Source organism: Parus major, chromosome 3 (assembly GCF_001522545.3).
Source record: "Parus major isolate Abel chromosome 3, Parus_major1.1, whole genome shotgun sequence".
Taxonomy (NCBI): Eukaryota; Metazoa; Chordata; class Aves; order Passeriformes; family Paridae; genus Parus; species Parus major.
Genome location: NC_031770.1, coordinates 90,233,484 through 90,253,459, shown reverse-complemented (window position 1 = coordinate 90,253,459; position 19,976 = coordinate 90,233,484). Strand labels below are relative to the sequence as shown.

The window sequence follows — 19,976 nt, the reverse complement described above, 5'->3', positions numbered from 1 at the left end:
CAAAATTATAATGACCTATTAAGTGGCTTTGGAGCTTCTTGTGGTTTTTTTCCCTAGAAATCCTACAAAGCATGATTACATAAAACACTTATTTTTTCCTTCATATTCACTAATCCTCTTCCACTTCTGTATATTCTCTGCGTGTACGTGTCATAAAATCTCTTTTTCTGACCTGAACCAAGATACACACTGATCATTCTCTGCTTATTTCCCCCCTCTCTCTTAATCATACAATTCAAAACTGTAGAAAGTAGCACTTTTTACCACTACAACATCCTAACTTTTTCTTAGTGGCTTACTTTAATCTTTCTTCAAAGAGGAATAAAAGAATGACTTTCATCCAAAATGCCCCACCATCTCCCACTGACCTTAATGACAGCAGAACATGTTCCTACTGCAAGGCCCAGCAAGCAAGGCCCTTGGGTTTTGCTGAGAGTGGTGGAAGAACTTTTTTAACAAGGGCTTCAGTTCCCACAGGCACGGCTGAGCTACACTGACAACACTGAGGATTAGCAGCCATTTTGCAGGACTGCAGTTCTTTGTGGCACATTTCTTTGTAGAGAACTATTCATCAGCTCCTGCCATGGAGCCTCCTTTCTTTGTGAGCGCGCTCAGAGTTTCTGAAGGGGGAAGAATAGCTTGGGTAAAAAAGAAGTTTAAAAGAGGGAAGGACACAGGAATGAATGCCTCAGTCCGCACCCATCAGTCAGGAGGCTGGGTAGTTTGAACAGCATGTCTGTCTTCTTCACTATTTTGCTCAAATCTGGAAGGTGAAACAGGGATTATTTCCCAGATTTCTCCCTTGCCATAGTGCTAGCTATGGTTTCATCTCTTTAATTAAAATAATATTTGAATAATATTATAAGAATTGTGTTAACCATGATTACATTATTATTTTGAACAAAATAAATGTTAAAACGTAATAGCTGACTGTTAGTGATGCATCTTCTTTCAGAAAGTTTGCTTTTAAGGAAGTCAGTCAATGAATCCTATCTTAAAGACAGTACAAGGGAGAGGGACTATTTGAAAGAAGGAATAGTTAGTTGGCAGTATTTAAGTGATTCTTCCTGGGATTTTTTATTAAACATTCTATCCCTTGTGTAAGAATTTGGCTGGCATGTATTCTTGAGCAAAGTAAATATAAAAATGAAAGCACAGATGGGAAAAAACATGTCTCAAAATATGCTTAAATTGCAAAAACATCTGGGAAAATCAAAATAGTTTCATAGTTAAGATTTGTTATAGAGTTATTGTGATGCATTTTAAAGAGAAAAATTCTCTAAGGTCATCACTTTTGGGGCTGCATCATGTTTTATTACTTCAAATCATATAAAATCATAAAATTTGGCGAAAATACTTCAGCTAAGTTGCCAAAAAAACAAGGACAGGTCAATAATATTGGAGCACATTCCAACACGTTGCTTTTATAGCCAAGGCTATTTTTTTAAACAAGCTTTAAACTGGCAAGAAAGACAACATGTAGAGTATGCACTAAAAGAAGTATGTTTTCTAAGCATTGGCAGAGCTAGTATTAATCCATTATGAAGGTTATCAATACTCAGTCAAATGAAAAGCCTTCCTGGTTGTACAGTTTTGTCCATATTATAGAATTTTTCAAAGAATCAGCAACTTATTTGTGCATTTTATAGACATTTGACTTACCATTTTTTTCCATTTTAAGTTATGAATGATGTCTTGCATTTGTTCTTTGCTGCCAAATGTTTAATCTATACTAATTAAACAGTCATGTTCCTGGCAGCATTTATGCTCCATGAATACATATATCCCTCCTTTGCCAAATGCTACTCCATATAAATAGTACGAATAGAACTGGATGCTTGTTCTATTTTGTAGAATTTGTCAGTTATTGGAGCAGGCTTTCCAGATAAAGTTTGGTGATTTTCTTAATGTTTATAGTCTGATTCTGTCAACTCTAACATTCATTTTCAGCAAGAGGTAATGTTAATTATGAGTTTCTATACAGTGCTGTGTCCTGTGTGAACAGGTGGTGTTACATCGCATAATGCATGCTTAGTCATCTAATATAGATACAGAGAAAACTGCAGGGCTAATGACATATATATAGTGATTTTCCTCTAACGTCTGTTTTGTATTTACAAAAGTGGGATAGATCCAGTAGAAAACCTAGCAACTAAAAAATACATTTACAGCTAGGCACCTTTTAAATAAGCGTTGAAGTTACAGAGTTTGGTATATTGTAAGAAGTCTAGGCAGTAAGGAGTTGTTATATCTCAAATGCTAATGGCTATTCAAGTGGGCAAGTAAGAACAGGATGTGGCTAGGAAGAGGGGCTGTCAGAAAGTAGGGCAGCACCTTTCTGGAACCCACTTCCCTGTTCTGGTCTATGGTGACATAAAGGACAGCAGATGGGCAGAAGTGGGGTCAAGAATCAGGCATGAACTGTCAGCTGAGGGTTAATCCAGTAGAGAGGCGTCAGGACTATGAAAAGACCCTCAATGACCCTCAACTCATTTCCAGAAAGGTACAGAATAATGGGCTGCATCTACTCACTTATTTACATGAAGAGTGAGAGACCTAATCCCAGGAGAGGGAAATTTACCTATAAAACAGTACCCCTACAAAGCTCAGGTGGCACCATCAGGACCTTGGACACCCTGTTGGTTGGATCAGGGCTGGACCCAGAACTCATGATCCCCTTTCCACTTCTATCTCATTTCTCTTTATATAAGGGCAAACACATTTGCATGCCAAGTGTGTTGCCTGTTAATAAAACACTGTGTTTTTCTTTTGGACACTTTTGGCTTAGTCACTCCTCTTCGACCAAAGGCATTGAGGAATTTTGGGTGCTCCCTTCCACGGGAGGATGACATGTGACATATATTAAGCTGTCAAAAGCTTTGAGTTATGGTTCTCACATCCTTAATAAAAATGTCATGTGCTTTATTCAAAACTTATCTTTGCAAATTTAAACTACGTGAGTTTAGTCTTCCAGTACCTGTAGTCATCATCCTGTGTTTCATTCACCAAGATGTTCATTATACACAAAAAAGCGAGCAAGATGGAAAATATACTTAAGCATCCATAATCAGATTTGCTTAGTTTTAGTAACAGGGCAAAATAAGAAATCTGCTGAGTCTCAGTTCCTTTGGGAATACTTTTTCAGAATACAGATGAGACCTTTCTGCTTTTTGTACTCCATATGTCTTGAGGTATCTTTAACCTGGTAACGCTTGGTCTTAGCTGCCCTGCCCTTTTTGCAAAGTGGCAGTGTTCTTTGGATTGTGGCCACATCTGATTTCTTCATGAGTCATCTGTAGTAGAATTTAGCCCATGATTTGGATTTTTTTTTTTTTTTTTTAATGCTGTGTCAATAGGCAGTTTTCCGATTGTAAAAGGTTATCCTTATATGCCACAAAATCCTTAAATTTCTCATTCACAGATACATTTTTTATATAAAAACAAAAATATAGGTTTTTTCAAAGACTATTTTAACAGACTTATTTTTCAATTAAAATACTAAATAATTGTTTATTTGTAGTATAATTGAAGTCTGAATATTGGGAGGGTTTTCTTGGTATGAGCCACCTTGGATCCTACTGAGTATAGATAACAGTGAAATGTAGTATACTCTTTAAAAACGAAGAAAACACTGCCTCAATTTCATTATATCAGTTCACGTAGGAAATATGTATTATTTTACCAATATATATATGCTATACATGCTCCTTAATGTGCATGTATGTAACCATATTGACAGGTACTCCATGTGTGTATTTACACGTCATATTAATGCACTGGTGTTATGAAAGCAAAATACTGTCAAAATTTCAATTTTGCAGACAATTTTGTTCTCTTTAAAATAGCTTTTCATACTTATTTTCAGTCTGTCCATGTTGTTACTGCTTAAAGTCAGAATGGAAATAGAAGAATACTACCCTTTCCAAGAGTCACTTATTTTGACAGACCTAAGGGAACACATTTTTAATGGTATTGCATCAATCCCCATCAATCAGACCTTAAGCTAGTTTAAATCAGCTTTTAATAAAATAATTTATTTTTCCATGTTTTCTGGAAGTAAGTTATCAATTTTAGGAGCTTATAACTTTTGGGAAAAGATTAGTACACTGCAGAAATAAAATGCAAGCATGTCTGAAAAAGAGACATTTAAAATTGCCCTTTTTTGGGGGTTTTTTTCCCCCCTAGAGCAGCAAGTCCCAATGGTCTATGAGTTGTTTCTCAAGGGAAGGGAAAAAATCTTTTGGGAATGTATATGGGAATGCTTGAGATGTCTCTACACTATTAGATTCTTACATGCCCCATCAAACACATCTGCCTGTCCAGACCTCCAGCTAAGATTTTTCTCTTATCTCATTTTCCTGTCAGCAAACAAAAGGTGAAAGTAACATCATAAATGAATGCTATCTGGAAGTGAGCTGTGATTTACTGGAAAATACTCAAGCTAAAATTGTGTAATAAAATACAAAACTCTTAAAATAGTAGACACAGACTTTAAAGTAAATTATATGCAGATGGTTCTGGTAGGTACACTTGTTCATTAAACTAAAGCCTAACAGCTTATTCTCTTGTCTGATTACATTACATTTAGAGGAAACACTTTTAACACTTCTTACACTTTTATAATTTACACTTGCTAGCAGAAGAAAAAATATTCCCCTCCCTCCTTTAATGGCAAAATTCTACTTAAACATAAACTAAATTTTGATTAATATAACATGAAATAAAATATAAGAAATGTCTTCATTTTCTGTGCAAATATTTATTAAAAAGTACTTTAAATCTGTGTTCTTGAATGGAAGTATTTCGTACCTAATTCTAAAAGTTATTACAGCATGATTTTGCTTTCTGCTGTATGTTTTGAGCTACCTAAGAATATTGCAATCCAAATGATGATGCAGAAAAGGCAAAGGAGTACATAGAAAAAGGGAAGAGACTTTGACAGCTGAAACACTCCCAAAGGCTGCCGTAGAGTTGAGCTCCCACCATTCCAGACACTGAGCTTATTTTGTACATGTAATACTACACTACTGCTTTCCTACCTACACATGTGTTCTGTCATTTGGAGGATGACGTGGGTTCTTTGTATATACGATGCACATACTTTCTATGGTGCATTTCTGGGCAGTTGTATATTAAATTGCAAATGAAAAATATTCTTTTCAAAAAAACACTGCTAATGGAAACTAAATAGCCAACTTGATAAACCTCTTAACAGTGTGAATTTCTTTATATGTAAGTAAATAATTTAAAAAAAACCAAAATTTAACAAGATTATCTTCAAAATTAAAATCAATTATTTGGTGATTACCCATACTCGTTAAGAGTTAAGGCTCTTAACGAGTTCATTAAGGCAATCATTTAAGATTCTGAATCACCATTTTTCTGGATCATAGCTAAGTGGTATTTCTCTTAAAAATCAGGGAAGGAATTCATAAAGTTCCCATTAGTCTAAAAATAAAGAATAAATAAATAAATAGTGTGAGTCATGAATGGCATTTTGCCAAAGTTCAGTAGCATTGAAGCCAGGAAGACAAGAAGCCAGTGATGCTTCTGCCATTCACTGAAATGCATGTAAATATTTTTCGTTATATACAACAGGCCATCAGTACCCAAAATGAGGATTCCATATTTATAAACTGTGTAGGAAATACTGATAATCAATATTTGAATTTAAAATACTAGGTTATGGCATTGGGCTATAATTTAACAAATTGAATATTCTAACTTTTTGGAAACAAGTCTACACGTTTTCAATCGGATTTTGAACTTGCATGCTACCATCAAGGAATCAGGACTTTACCAGACCACTGTAAGAACGAGATTCTGCCCTACAAAGATGATATCTGAATAAACACTTGCTATCCCAGATCTCAATAATCCTTTCCATTTGTGTATTTTTTCCATTCCACTGAGTAATAGGCAGCTGAAATTAACTTACTATCAGATAGGCTGATGACATTTTTCATAAAAAACATTGTCTGTGTAGCCTCATAAACTTTAAAAAATATTTAGCAAATGTATCAGTCATATTTACAGCCATTTATCTTTTTTATCTCAACTTACAATATCAAGTGTGTTTTTAAGAACTCCTCTTTCAACAGGACAGTCTATTTTAGAGAATAGCTCACGATGTGGTAAAGCAAATCAGAGTCAAAGTTTCTGATGAATATGAAGCAAATTCCCCTTTTCAAAACATGTTACTGGGGAAATGAAAAAGAGCTAGGCATTTACAGTTCGTTCTCAGCATTGCTTTCTAGGGAAGCAGTCATCTTGCATTCCATTTCCAACCAGAAGGAAGAATGATTTGGAGTTCAAGGATCAAATTAGTTAGGAAGCTATGGTACACAATTAGTCCATTTTGTAAGCTATAAAACTGGGTGTCTCCGGTTTCAAAGCCATCTTTACTGAGCATCTTTCAGCATGACAAAAATTAGATTCTTTTTAAAGTTCACAGGTTAAGGAAACTGAAAGTATTTTCAGTAGTTCTTAAGCCTTGAAACACGCTGGCATCTAATTATAATTTGTTGAGCTTTAATGAGATATTTTTCTTGTAGAAGCCTCAATGATGCTACCAAGTGACAACCATTGATTTTTACTGAAGGCCTGACATATTTTGAATGCCCAAGAATTTGGGGAAGCACATGTCAGCTGCCGATTTCAGTTTTGAGGGACTGAATTTCTTTACTAAACCCATTCACTGATTTTGGAGAAGGGAAAATAAATTTGTGCTCAGTACTGTAGCTTTTTTTTTAAGATGCACTGCTTGTTTCTCACTACTGTTTCCATTGATAATATGCTAGATGGACTGGGGAGGTGGGGTGTGTGGAGAACTGCTACATTTTCATCACCAGCTTGAAAATTCCTCACTTGCTGGACTAAACCTGTCAGAGAACTTCCCAAAGGTTTCCAAAATACTGGGCATTGGAAGCAGGACCTGAAAACCAAACTACCCTTAAATATGACTACAGAATGCACTATAGGCTGCCTTAAAAAAAAGAAGCTCAGGTGGTCACCTCTGCTTAGTTAAAAAAATTAGCAATCTTATATGTTCTTGTCAAATACTACTTATTTATTTCCCTGTACTGTTCCATTAGCCCAGTTAAGAGTCTTTAGTGCAAAAGCTTCTGAGGAATTCTATGCTTGAAAGATAAAACAGGAAGCTACTGTGTTAAAAGTGGACAAACACGAATATTTGGAAGCAAGATCAGAATATATAGGCAGCATATTGCAGAAACAGAATGTAGTGTGTGATGCAGAAAAAAAAATGTAATTCTGATTAAAAATACTTTTTTTTGTTTGTTTGTTTTTGTCTCAATAACTGGAATTATCCATCTAAAAGCAGGCAATTTAAGTTTTTGGAACAGAAAAGGGTAGACAGGTCTTTCCATCCATTGCTTCCAAAACTTCCTCTGTCTCTGGTACCCCCTGACTACTCAAGTGGTGATGGCAAGTCACCTCTTGAGCTGAGCTCCAGTCAGTGCTCCTGAAAGCTTGACACCAGGCCAGTTGGTACCCTTCTAGAAAGACCAGAAGGCAGATCCTCTCAAAACAAATGATGCTATTGGCATTAACCATAAGAGAAGAGAAAATCTCAGAAAAAAATGTCTGAGTACCAAAGCTACACATTATAGGATGAGTATTTTATGAAAGGACACTGTTCCCTGTCTGTCAAGATCTGAGCAGGAGGACCACTGAAGAGGGAGACTTTTGAGTTCCAAAAACTCTCATGGATGTAAAACTGCTCTCAAGTTGAGTACACTAAGCACATTAGCAGTGGAGAAAGTATAATGACATTGATACTATATGCACCTAGCCAGAAAAGAAAGCTGTGTTAGATTTGAGAGGTGGGCCCATGCAAACATCAGAAATTTCAGTAAGGCCAAGTGCAAGGTCCTGAACGTGGGTCCAGGAAATCCCGAGCATAGGCACAGGCTGGGTGGTGAAGGGATTGAGAGCAGCCTTGCCAAGAAGGACTTGGGGTTGCTGGTGGATGAGAGGCTGAACATGCTCCAGCAATGTGTACTCACAGCCCAGAAAGCGAATGGTGTCCTGGGCTGCATGCAAAGCAGCATGGCCAGCAGGGCAAGAGAAGGGATTCTGCCCCTCTGCTCTGGTCTGGTGAGACCCCAGCTGGACCACTCCTGCATCCAGCTCTGGGTCCCACAGCATTAGAAGGGATTTGAATGTGTCCAGAGGAAGACCACAAAGATGATCCAGTGGTTGAAGCACCTCTTCTATGAAGACAGGTTGAGAGTTGGGATTTTTCAGTCTGGAGAAGAGGTTTTCAGAGACCATAGAGCAGCTTTCCAGTACCTAAAGGGGGTTTACAAGAAAGCTGGAGAGGGACTTTTTCACATAGCCATGTGTAGTGACAGGACTAGAGGGAATGACCATAAACTGATGAAGGGTAGGTTTAGGTTAGATATTAGGAAGCAATTCTTTACAGTGAGGGTAGTGAGGCACTGGCACAGGTTTCCCAGAGAAGTTATGGACATCTCTCCATCCCAGGAAGTGTTCAACCCCAGGCTGCATGGTGCTCTGAGTAACCTGGTCTAGTGGAAGGTGACCCTGCCTACAGCAGAGTACTTGAAACTAGGTAACCTTATAGGTCCTTTCCAACCCAAAGCATTCTGTGATTCTGTGAATACTCAGGGAAGTTTGCATTGAAGGTTAAAAACAAATTTAGCTATAAGGACAAAAGAATCTAGAACAGAGAATTCTAAATGAGAAAGAATGTAGAGGAAAGGGACAGCCAGGAAGCTGCATAACTTTAATTGAAGGAAAGAAATAAAGGAAATGAATCTGTGTGAGCAGAATTTTAAAAGTGAATGTGGATAGGAATAGGGATAGAAATTTTTAATGGCAGTAAGCTGCAAAAGGGAACTGGAAGGCTGAACTTAAAGCCAGCTGAGGGAATGAATTCTCTGGTTTGCTTGAAGTTTACAAAACATTGTGCAGTTGGAAGAAAATTCACTGAGGAAAATGGTGAGTGCAAAGGACTTGACTGAATGAGACTCTCGGGAGATATTACTCCCACATGGACTAAAGAGAGACAAGAAAAGGAAAATGTTTATTTCCTCATGATGAAAATTATTACTCTTTTTTCTATTCCAGTAGCATCCTTACTTACTTAGAGGTAGTCCACATGAATTAAGCTTTAAAGCACATGTCTGATTTACTGGTCTATGCCATTATCAACTTCAAATATTTTTTCAGTATTGTTTTAGTAATATTTAATTAGTGAAACTAAGTATTTTTAGTTTTACTAAGAAGTTAGTGGGAATTTTTCTACTTATTTGGAGCAGAGCTAAGATTTTGTATGCTGTCCTCAGAGCCTTTTTAAAATAATAAAGTTTACCATAACAAAGAAACTGAACTCAAGACATGGCTAAGTTTTTTCTAGATTCTAGTCAAATAAACTTACATGTCAGGGGAAAAAACTAGGGTATTTTCAACTATATATTTAAACTTTGTTGCCTAGCTGGTAAACGGTAGTTGTCAGAATCCTTGTTTGTATGTGCTAAGATTTCAATGAGGTCAGATTGTTTATATTTGTTGCAGTTTATACTCTTTCTGAAGGCTGGGTTATTAGTCAAGGGGCTTACTTTCTACTTATTTGAACTTTGTTTCATCATGTCAGAGTAGTTTTCAGAAAACATTCCCAGTAAGGCTCCAGTAGCAGTTACAATAGGGTTTTTTAATTTACTATTACTTTATAGGCAAACATTATATCTTTCAGAAAATCTGGCATCAGGATGACAGCTTAACATAAGTGAAAACACAGGGATAGTTAATATGGTCAAAGTTCAGACCTCATGCAAGGAAGCTTAAGGGTATTTTAAAGTCAATTCCTTAGAAGCAGTAAAACACAAGATTTTTATATTTTTTCCTTATTCATTTAAGCTGTCTTTTGCCTACTTTAACAGTTTTTTTAAATTGTACTAAGAAACTGGAAACTCGTGTTTCGTTTGAATAGTTGAATTCCCTATTTGTAAAAAATCGTTCTGAAAAGAAAAGCAAAAATATGGAAATTTTTTCATTAGGTCTTCACTGGCGAATCTTCTTGAGTAAGAAAACTGTCTGACTGGACACAGCATCTGTTAACATAAACTAAAGTATGGCAAGTGTGCTTTCCATTACTATTTGTAATAGTGTATTTTAGTCTTGATATGAAGCTTTTTTGTGTTTGAATGTTAAGACTGCACAGCTGAGATTGTCAGTTGACAGCTGGAAAACTGAGGCTATTGCTTCTTGACTGAATGGCACATTCTCCTTAAGGTGCCAGTTTATATTTCATTCTGAAACTGTAGGTTTGAACTAGTATCATGCAGGTAATTACACCTTGTAAATGGAAAATGAGGAAAATTGTTCCATAGAACATAATGTAGTTCATGAGAAAAGACCTAAAGCAAGTATATAAAGTGTCATAACATGATGTCTTCATCAAGTTCTGTCAAGGAAGACAAAACTAAAATGATTTTTAGGTGCCAGGGATCAAAATTAAATCTCTCAGGTACCTCTAAGTCTGTACATCAGGTCACATGATGAGCAGCAACCCTGCGGCACACAGATATCACATCACGTGTTGGGGAGCTGCCATGGGGGCTATGGCTATTGCCCAGGAAATGTCCTTTCCACTTAGCTGGGTGTCTCCCCATTCCCACACCCTGACAGAATGGAACAAAGAGGCTTTTTCCTTCCAGGATCACGCACATCAGGTGCAGGCCTGAACCAAAAGTCAAGCATAGCGATGAAGCTGATACCATGAGTGCAGGAGGTGAATGACTCCTAGTGCCTGCAGTGAGAGAACGAACAGGTCTGTAGAGCTGTTGTTCAGACAGGGCTTAAGACACTGCTCAGTTGTTGTTATACTAGAGATTTTCAGAAGATCCTACTATTTTTAAATTGATACAATTATTTTCTCCAAAGATGAGAACTTCTAGGTTTTATCCTTGTCAAAAAGTTTTTTTTAAGTGGAGTGATTAAGATCAAACGTTTGCTCAGTGTGTTTTCCTGTGATTTTAACAAACAGTTTATTCAAATAACATACTAAAACTTTGCTTCTGAAGTACACAACTTATGGCAATTTCATAATGAATCATCTGGTCCTCATCATTGCTTTAGTACAGATATTGAAATGCACATAGCTAGTTTCAGTCTCTTGATAATTATATTTATTAAAAGTCTAACACTTTACACAGTCTAACACTTTAATGCCCATTAGAGGAATTTCAGTTGCTAATATTGAGAGAGCAGTAATGAATCTTTTCTACCAAGGCCTTCTACCAAGGCTTTATTTTCCCCTTTCTGTAAACAATAAGCTCTTAGCTGTGCTTCCACACCACACTGATTTTAATATCTGAGCAAAATCAATGATATAAATTTGATATGTTGTTCCCTAGAGATAAAGAAACTGTATAGTTGTGGTTTTTATTTTAAAACTCTCATGATGCTTGAGACCTGAATACTAGTACAAAACTAAAAAGATCATTTTTTCCCTACGTTATTAAAGGGAGTTTGGCAAAGCTATGACACTTAGATACTGCTTGGATTTAACAAGAAATCTCCAGAGACAGCTGAATTGCAAAAAATGTTGCTGTCGTCTAAGAATTCTGAAGTATTTGCTCATCTAGAGAGGAAAATGTTTCCTTACAGCTTCTGTGAATAGTAAAGAAGATGAAATGTCTGTGAAGAATACTAGATTCCCATCCACACTTTTATTAACAGAGAGAGAACTTAACAGAGAGGGTTGCATATTCTCTCAGCCTTCTCTTTTTAGTAGCAAGACCTTTATATAACTTCAGTAGACTCCTGGAAGATAGTTAGCTAAACTGATAAAGCTTCATACGGGCAATATAAAGACAGCAGAAAGATTCCTGTAGCTTCCTGCTCTCTCTTCAGACTAAGCCATAATGGGCTGAAAATTGGAAAGAGACTAGATAGATATCATTTAATCACACAAATTGCAGGATACGTTTGCTGAGCTTTGTAAACATCATCTTAATTTTAGGGTTAACCTGTTCCACAAACAGATAAAAACTAACAGATTTTCAGTAATTACTTGGAACACAGTAAGGATTTTTTTTAAAATAAGCTTTTAAGGAGTAGTAATCTTTTTTTCTAGGAAGCTTAAGAACTGACAACAGTGAGTGTTTGCAGAACTATCTAGGTGTGGGATTTTTTTTATACAAAATGTAGATCTGGATTTTGTAACTCGAAGAATTCTTTAACATCTCCTCTGAGCCTGGTTTACTTGGAATATAAATCAGGTTCACCAAAACATAATTCTCTTATTCTCACTAGAGAATAAATAAAACTATTTTCTCCTCTGCCCCATTTTCTAAAAATATCTCTGGTCAAGAAAATGAAATGACCACAGTATTTTCAGTTGTAAAACACTTTTTAACTTACTGTGTGCATTAGGTTATTTGGTTTAATGCTGTATAATGTTCCATATCTTTAAAGCATTTCCAGGTATTAAATTACTGTGCTATACTTTTTTCTCCCCAAATACTTTGCCTTTTTAAATTATATAATATTCCTATTATTTTCCCATCTCTAGTTTATATTTGGCTAATCTGAGAAAATCAAATAATAAAATGGCAGCTAAAACCAGCAGTGCTTATTTCTGAAAAGTCTTATTCAGTGCCATAGAAATTCTCCTTTTCTTGAAGGATCTAGTGATACTTACAGTCTAACACATTGTTTTCATTGTTACTACCAGTGAGATATTTCCTAGGGCACATTTGGAGCACCAAAATATTTTCTCTGTGTGTGGCATTCTTGTTTCAGGTACATGATTTTTTTTTTTTTTTCCCCAGAGCTATCTTCTCCATTTTCCCTTATGCAGTCTCTATAAGTATCCTTAAGGCTCCCATTAATATCTCAACACATTAACTAGATGCGAGAACCACTTTTCTCCGAAGTACAACTTGCATCTCCAGTTCCAGGAAGTTTGGCGGGGTTTGTTGGTTTTTTGTTTGTTTGTTTTGTTTTTTTAGTTTTGGTTGGGTTTTTTTTTGTTGTTGTTGGTTGGTTTCATTGTGGTTTTTCTGTTTTGTTTTGTGTTTTGGGGGGTGGGGGGGTTTACAGTAAGAGTAGTTACACACTGGAACAGGCTGTCTTGAGAAGTTGTGGACACCCCATCCCTGAAGTGTTTAAGGTTTGGCTGGATAGGGCTTTGAGCAACTTGATCTGGAAGATGGCCCTGCCCACAGCAGAGGCATTGGAACTAGATGATCTCTGAAAATTCTTTCCAAACCAAACCAGTCTGGGATTCTGTGATTCTGTCAGGATGTGGGAATAGGAAGACACCAAAATCTGATGGAAAAGCAATCAATCCTGATTTGACTATTGTACTCAAGCTGGTTTTTAACAAGTGGGAAGCATAATGTTTAACTATATATTCATATAATATTTGCAGTCTAATCCACAGTTGTACCTTCTACCTATTGTCTCTATATTTTCAGGCCTACAAACTTCAGTGCTAAAGCCTGTCAGGATGAGAGCCATGCAGCATGCTAGCTTTTGTAAGTTCTTCAGCAATGCTGACAATCAGCCTCTTCAAGGGGGATTTCTGTTAAGTCTTCCATTCCTCTATTTGTCTCCTTCAGGATGAAAAGGCTGATCCAACTTACTTTAGGAGGCTAATTAATACATACTAAGGCACTTGATGAAACTCTGGGTTTGCAAAGTTCCAAAGATCCAAGAGTGGATGCAACAGTGTCTCTCTTGTAGACAACTAATGTAAAATGTAAGACCATGTATTCTAAATCAGTTGGCAACACTTTGCCTGTCTAGCCCTATAACAATAGTAACAGTAGGGGAAGACCATCTTACTTTGTCCCTCCTCTGGCTTTCAGCCAAACCCATGTAGAAGCCCATGAAATGACAGATGCAGCAGGAGGTTCTTGCATTAAAGTATGTAAAAAGTTATTAAAGAAATAATGGTTAACTAAGCTGCTTAGTATTGTAAATCAAAGAATATGGTACTTTTTCAAAAGCAAACACTGTTTTCTACTACTGCGTTTTGCAGTATTGAGCAGCAAAGGTGCTAGTAGTGATATTTTGAAGGTTAGAAATGGGTCTAACCCATTGCTGTGGTCTCTAGGTAAATTCCCTTTTAAGTAATACATATATGATAGCTTAGGAATCAAGCAAATTATATTGTTTTACTTGGTAAATTTGAGGTGAGATGCATATTGTTGAATTTTTTTATAATTGATAAGAAAAAAGGAGGAGTAACAATAACTGTCTGTAAAAGAAACACTATCCTCAGCTTCAGTCTCTCTGACAAACTATCAAAGATATTCTAAAGATTATGCTGTTAAATTTTATATATTAAGTGGGTATGCAAATAAAAAGAACTGGAAACTGGCAAGTCAAGAATCTTCAAGTTCATTTCCTAAATGTACACTTGAAGAAAGAAAAGAAAATTAAAAAGAAAAGAAAAAAATGAAATTAAGTTTGCTATCACTAATTGACAGAAAAAATCTCCCATTTTGCTGTTTGGATCAATCGAAGATGACAAGTTTATGGTCACATTAATAGCAAAGCAAGTACAGGAAAATATATATTGAATGCTAGCATGAGACTGGTTCTGTAAAACAAGCCTCCATTTATCCCATTTTTTACTGATAGCACCTTGGAGAAGGTGAATTCTCTATTTCAATTTTGTCTTGTAGATCTGTACAAGAACATCTCATCTTTGCTGATTTTGTACAATTTCATACCTGTATCACCAATTTATTATTTGAGGTATGATGCAGAAATGGTTTCTACAACATAGTTTTCAAACATATGCAATAGCATCATTTCAAATCCTGTCACCGAAATTTACCTACAGGAAATACAACAATAAACTGCATAATTATATCATCCAGAGTAGTGTGGAAACTTTATCTGGTAACATACTAATCTGAAAGTAAGAAAGTATTTTCTTTTAAGTCCTGCCAGTTATCTTTTGCTTAGCAAATAATCGTTGATAGACAGAAACAAGCAGTTTTCACAGTAAGTAAAAACAGATGCATTACTTAAGAAAGGAATGTAGGAGCCAGAGTCAGAATCATCTCTTGGGTACTTCAAAATCCAACATTGTTCAATATATTTTTCCTTATCCATTGTGTGCAGATGGCTTTGGATGGCAGAATGTCAAAGTATCTTTTTGTATTTGACAAATGACATTCAGTAGAGCAATAATTATAACCTTTTAGGGTATCAAGATAAAGGAAAATGAATCTCAGTTAAGCATATCCAAAGATACTGCATTTCTATCAGCAGTGCATTCCCCTCCTAGTCTGCTGGGATGGATCAGGATGAAGCTCTGGCCTTGGGTTTAAATAGTAACTCCTGATACAGACTTTCACTTGCTAGTCTTTTGATATGCTGATAAACTACAAATAAATTATCAGTATTCCAGATGCTATCATCAATTTGATCATACATTGTTTTCAGCTGTTGGTAACAGGAAAGACTAAGAAAATATGACCCTTTTTTTTTTTTACACAGTTGCTGTGGACAGTCATATCTCCTGAGTCACAGGATCCAGTCAATATATTAAGTAAATTCAGTTAACGTTCAGTTATTTCAATGTCTTAACATCTGAAAAAATTGCAGTTCCTTGAGTACAGGTGCTGTGATTCAAATAGTAAAGCTGCCATTTATTCAGATAGAAATAGTTAAATCATTGAACCTAAGGGATTGCCTGTCTATTAGGATTATCTGAAAACCTGGTGTTTTTTATATAAAAGTTCCAAACTTTAATAACCAACATATATGTCTATATTTAAAATTTCCAATCTTGTATCTCAGCTGCATACCAACCTGCTATCAAGTTAATCGAAAATTTTATTATTGAGAGCTTTATTCTGCCTCTTCACACACACATTAGAAAAAAATCTTACACTTCAGTATACAAATTGATACCAAGATGGGAAAAGTCAAAGAGGAAAGTTCATTTCAGGTATATTGCAGCACAGCTCATCTAGGGTTTTGGCCTTTGCTTCAAAGTATCACTTACTGGCTTACTGCTAAACTGTGGATTAAGTGGAATAGTGGTTTATTCTAGCTTGTCATCTGAATGCTTAAACATAATCTGCTTTTCAAAAGACATTCTCCAGTTTTATGTATGGCACATACAGTAGTGGTAGAATGCATTATTGAAGTCCAGATGGAAAAAAAAAGTGTTTTCATGAAGAAGCAATTTGTATTAACTGTAGAAAAAAGTCTTTTGCTTCCTATGCAGGAGCAGATCAGAAAAGAATTGACATATCTAACTCATTTTCTTCTCATTGTGTTTGTCCATTAAGCAGATGAAGCTCACACTTCCCATGCTGTTCCATTCATACAGCCCAGTGTTCATTCAGAAACAGAACGTTTCCTTTAGTTGATGGATTAAAGGCAGGAGAGGGGGAGGTGTGTAAAAATGTTTGGGCATGTGCAATATTTCAAGAACAATGTTTAACAGTTAATTCACACTAGAAGTTTACAATGTATATTTTACACAACTTCAAAACAAAACAGGTTCTGCCTCTTAAATGAACAAAAATAACTTTTAAAGATAAAGACCCAATGAAGGTTTTTGTGTAATTGCTGAGAAGCTAAATGTCAGGTTATTTTTAATAGCAAATCTTGTATTACACTTTCAGTACACTAAAAAAATCAAGCAAATACAATTTTTTCACCCCACCTTGACTGACCTTGCACTATATTTTGGGAGGTTGAAATATGAACCTAAGAATGTGTGTTAATGACCTTACAAAATCAGCAAGTAAACTCTGTACGCAACTTTAAGGGTTATTGTTTGCTTTTTATCTTCACTTGCAGGCCAGGTGTCTCTAGCAAAGTAAATCTGAGGAAAAGCTACTTTTTGTTGGAGGCTCTTTGTGAACAAAACAGATGACATAGAGAGCAGGTGTTAAAATAGTGAAAAAGGCAAACAACAGTTATTTTACAGGATGTTTAGCTGTGGAAGAGCTAGAAAAAAACAAAAAAAAACAACAAAGCAACAAAAACCCCAGGCTATCTAAAGCATCTTATTTAGAAGCCTTTGCTCAAATACAAGAAACATTTCTCTGTCTTGTAAATCAGCATATATATTTTGATCCCCCAAAGAATGATTAGATATTCTTATCCTAGTCTTCTTGGCACTGAGTTCCCAGGAACTGACAGGAAAAAGCATAGTTTTTACTAAATCAGGATGCTTACTGGTTTTTGTTTACCTGATGCCACTTAGGATATTGTGTTTGTCTACTTAAGTGCCATTTAGGACTGAAGTGTTGTGTGATTTACTATTTATGTTAGGAAATTGCTGAACAACTGGGTAGATTAGACTATTCTACTTTGTGTGTTTTTCATCCTACATTGCACATCTGTTAATTTTGGTCTTAGCAATACAATAGTGAGCATTGTAAATTAATAAGTAGAAAGGTAAGTAAGTGGAGGAAAGCAAGTTTGCCTGTTTAAAAAAACAAAAACTACTCAACTGGTATTGTTTGTGTCTCCAAATGAAGCATCCTAAACCTACGAAGAGGGATTTAGAATTCCACACTGGAGCCTTCAAGTGTATGCATTTTGGATTTAAGCTTCAAGGCTCATTTTCAGGTTGATGAAAACCCCGTGCTGTTTGTTTTGGAATGTGAATTTTAACACTTAAAATTTTACCAGCAGGTTTCATTGGCTGTATCACAGAAGTTCTGTAATTTTGTAACCGATTAGAGTGTGAGCCCTAATGCAAAATTATTTTATAACAATGCATGAAATGGCTATTCTTTGTAAAAAACTGAATTCTCTCCATTTGCAACACATATTTCTTTTGCTATGAAGAAACCATTATGGCATCACTAGAACACCTATTTGGAAATACAGTGCCAAGTCCTTAAAATATTTATTGCTTAGAAGATAGACATCTTGGTACAAAACATAAACGCTCATAAATTTACTATGCAATTAGACTATACTATCCCACTTTTCCAGGTAGTAGTGAAATAAAGGCTTTTTAAGTCAAAATCAGTTGAACTGCATAGCATTTTGAATCAAATTAATTTCTATAAACATGTGAAATAGTGATCAGGTTTATTATCCAATAATAATAAGAATATATGCTGCAGATTTTTTTTTCTGCTCTTTCAGGTACAAATGTTGCCACTTTGGCAATGACCATGTCATTTTCCCTTAGTTCCAATGGAATTGCATTAAAGGAAGCTCTGTGGTAACTGTAACACCTTTTCCAGACTATTTTTCCCTTGAATCTTGTACATTTCACTGAAAATATTACAGGATGCAAAGGATATATGCTAAAGAATTTTCTTAAAATTCTATTACTTCACAAGGCTAATTTCACTGCAAGTCTGACTTGCAGTCTTTGCTGGAACTACAGTTCTTTATCAGGGGGGTTTAATAGGTTAATTTCAAGTTTTGAAATCACATTTTCAGTAACATTTTTCAGGCATGCCTTAGATAAAGGTACATTCTATGTTCTTTAATATAGTTCTAAAACAGCCCTTGCCAGTTAATTATAAATTAGTAGCCACTTCTCTCATGTCAGAAACTTCAGACATGCCCACAGTCCATGTGTGTATGTAACTTGTCCAAACCACTCAAATGTAATGACAAACTTTATAGCACAATCTCTGCAGAACTGTGCAGTTCATTATTCTTTTCTAGTTAATATTATGTTTCCAGACTTCAAAACAACTTTTTGATTGAAAGGTAATTCAGAAATTTAGCTTAGGCGATGCACTCTGTGAATTTAGGCACTGGTCAAGAAAAAAATAAATTACACTGAAAGAGATAACAAGATGTTAAATTTCTGGGCGAGAAAGTATATTACCCTACCTTCATTAGCCACTGAGTGTTGTTTTCCATGATGTTCTCAAGTAGCTGCAGTCTTTGAACCGAATCATCATAGTCCAGAGGTGCATCCCTTTGCACCGCGTTGGACACGTAGGGAGTCGAGGAGCGGCAGTTGTCCGCCTCAGGCAGAAGGAAGGTGTAGCTGCACGACCCGTGCTGAACCTGGTACTGCTTCTTGCCTATCGTCTCCATGCTCTTACTGAAGGAGTTGTATCCTGAAGCTAAGAATATGCCGCAGCCCAAAAAGAAGCAGGCGGCCAGCTGCATTTTAATCCCTGCGGTAACTCAGCGGACCTAGAGAGCCTGGATGCGCTGGCCGGAGCCCGGCCCTAGCTAACCTGCGGCGCAGCCGAGCTCTCCGCTGCCATGTGCCGTCAGGGGAGGGCTGGGCTTGCCTGCCTGCCCCGGGCGGGCCGGGGAGGTGCGGCCGCTCCCGCCGTGCCCGCAGCTGTCAGGCGCGGGAAGCAGCTGCGGCCGCCCCGCCTGGCCCGGCCCGGCCCGGCCCGCTGCCTTCCTGCGCCGAGCCCCCGCCGCCTCACACCCGAGTCCCTCGCCGCCCTGCCCTTATAACAGGACTTGGGAAGAGCAGCGCACGTGTGGAGCGGAGCCGCTCCTCCCTCCCGGGCTCGCCAGGGCCGGGGGGCAGCGCACAGCGGCTGGCGGGAGCGGGGCGGCGAGAGGAAACCCCAGGGAGGAGCCGGCAGCGGCAGGACCCCTGCGAATTCCTGCAGCGCGGCTCTAATTAAGAGTTTCCTAGACAGAGAAGTCAGTTCCGATCGCCTCCAACTAGGCTAGTAAATTATTTGCGATGGTAATAATTTTTAAGCTACTTACCCTCAACCACCCCCTCAAAGCACACATACGCAGACACACACACTCACACATCCCTGGGCTTGTTTGATCTTAATTTATTTTCTTTAAAATGTGCTGAAGCAAGATGTAATTTAGTTGGTGTTTAATACATTGTGGAATGACAGGGAAAGACACTGTCCCATGCGTACAAATGCAGGCTTGGGTACTTCCTTGCAGAGAGAACGCGAGGGACAGTAATTAGAGGTTTTCAGTTGAACACAGGATTTGTATTTTACTGACTCTCTGAGATGAACACTAGGGCATGTCTTTCA

The 19,976-nt window shown here is 37.0% G+C and overlaps 2 protein-coding genes across 3 annotated transcripts in view; one reads left to right on the top strand and one right to left on the bottom strand.

The window, feature by feature from the left end:
* Nucleotides 1–19,312, bottom strand: part of ANGPT2 (angiopoietin 2) — a 41,857-nt gene extending 22,545 nt beyond the window's left edge. The window contains exon 1 of one of the 2 annotated variants that reach the window (XM_015621624.3): nucleotides 18,835–19,312. In XM_015621624.3, the coding sequence (XP_015477110.1) occupies nucleotides 18,835–19,119 (285 nt within the window). In that variant the 5' untranslated portion in view covers nucleotides 19,120–19,312. The remainder of the gene's footprint in view (nucleotides 1–18,834) is intronic. The other variant, XM_015621626.3, reaches the window with a different exon arrangement.
* Nucleotides 1–19,976, top strand: part of MCPH1 (microcephalin 1) — a 129,494-nt gene that overhangs the window by 72,052 nt on the left and 37,466 nt on the right. The gene's annotated exons all lie outside the window — the stretch shown is intronic.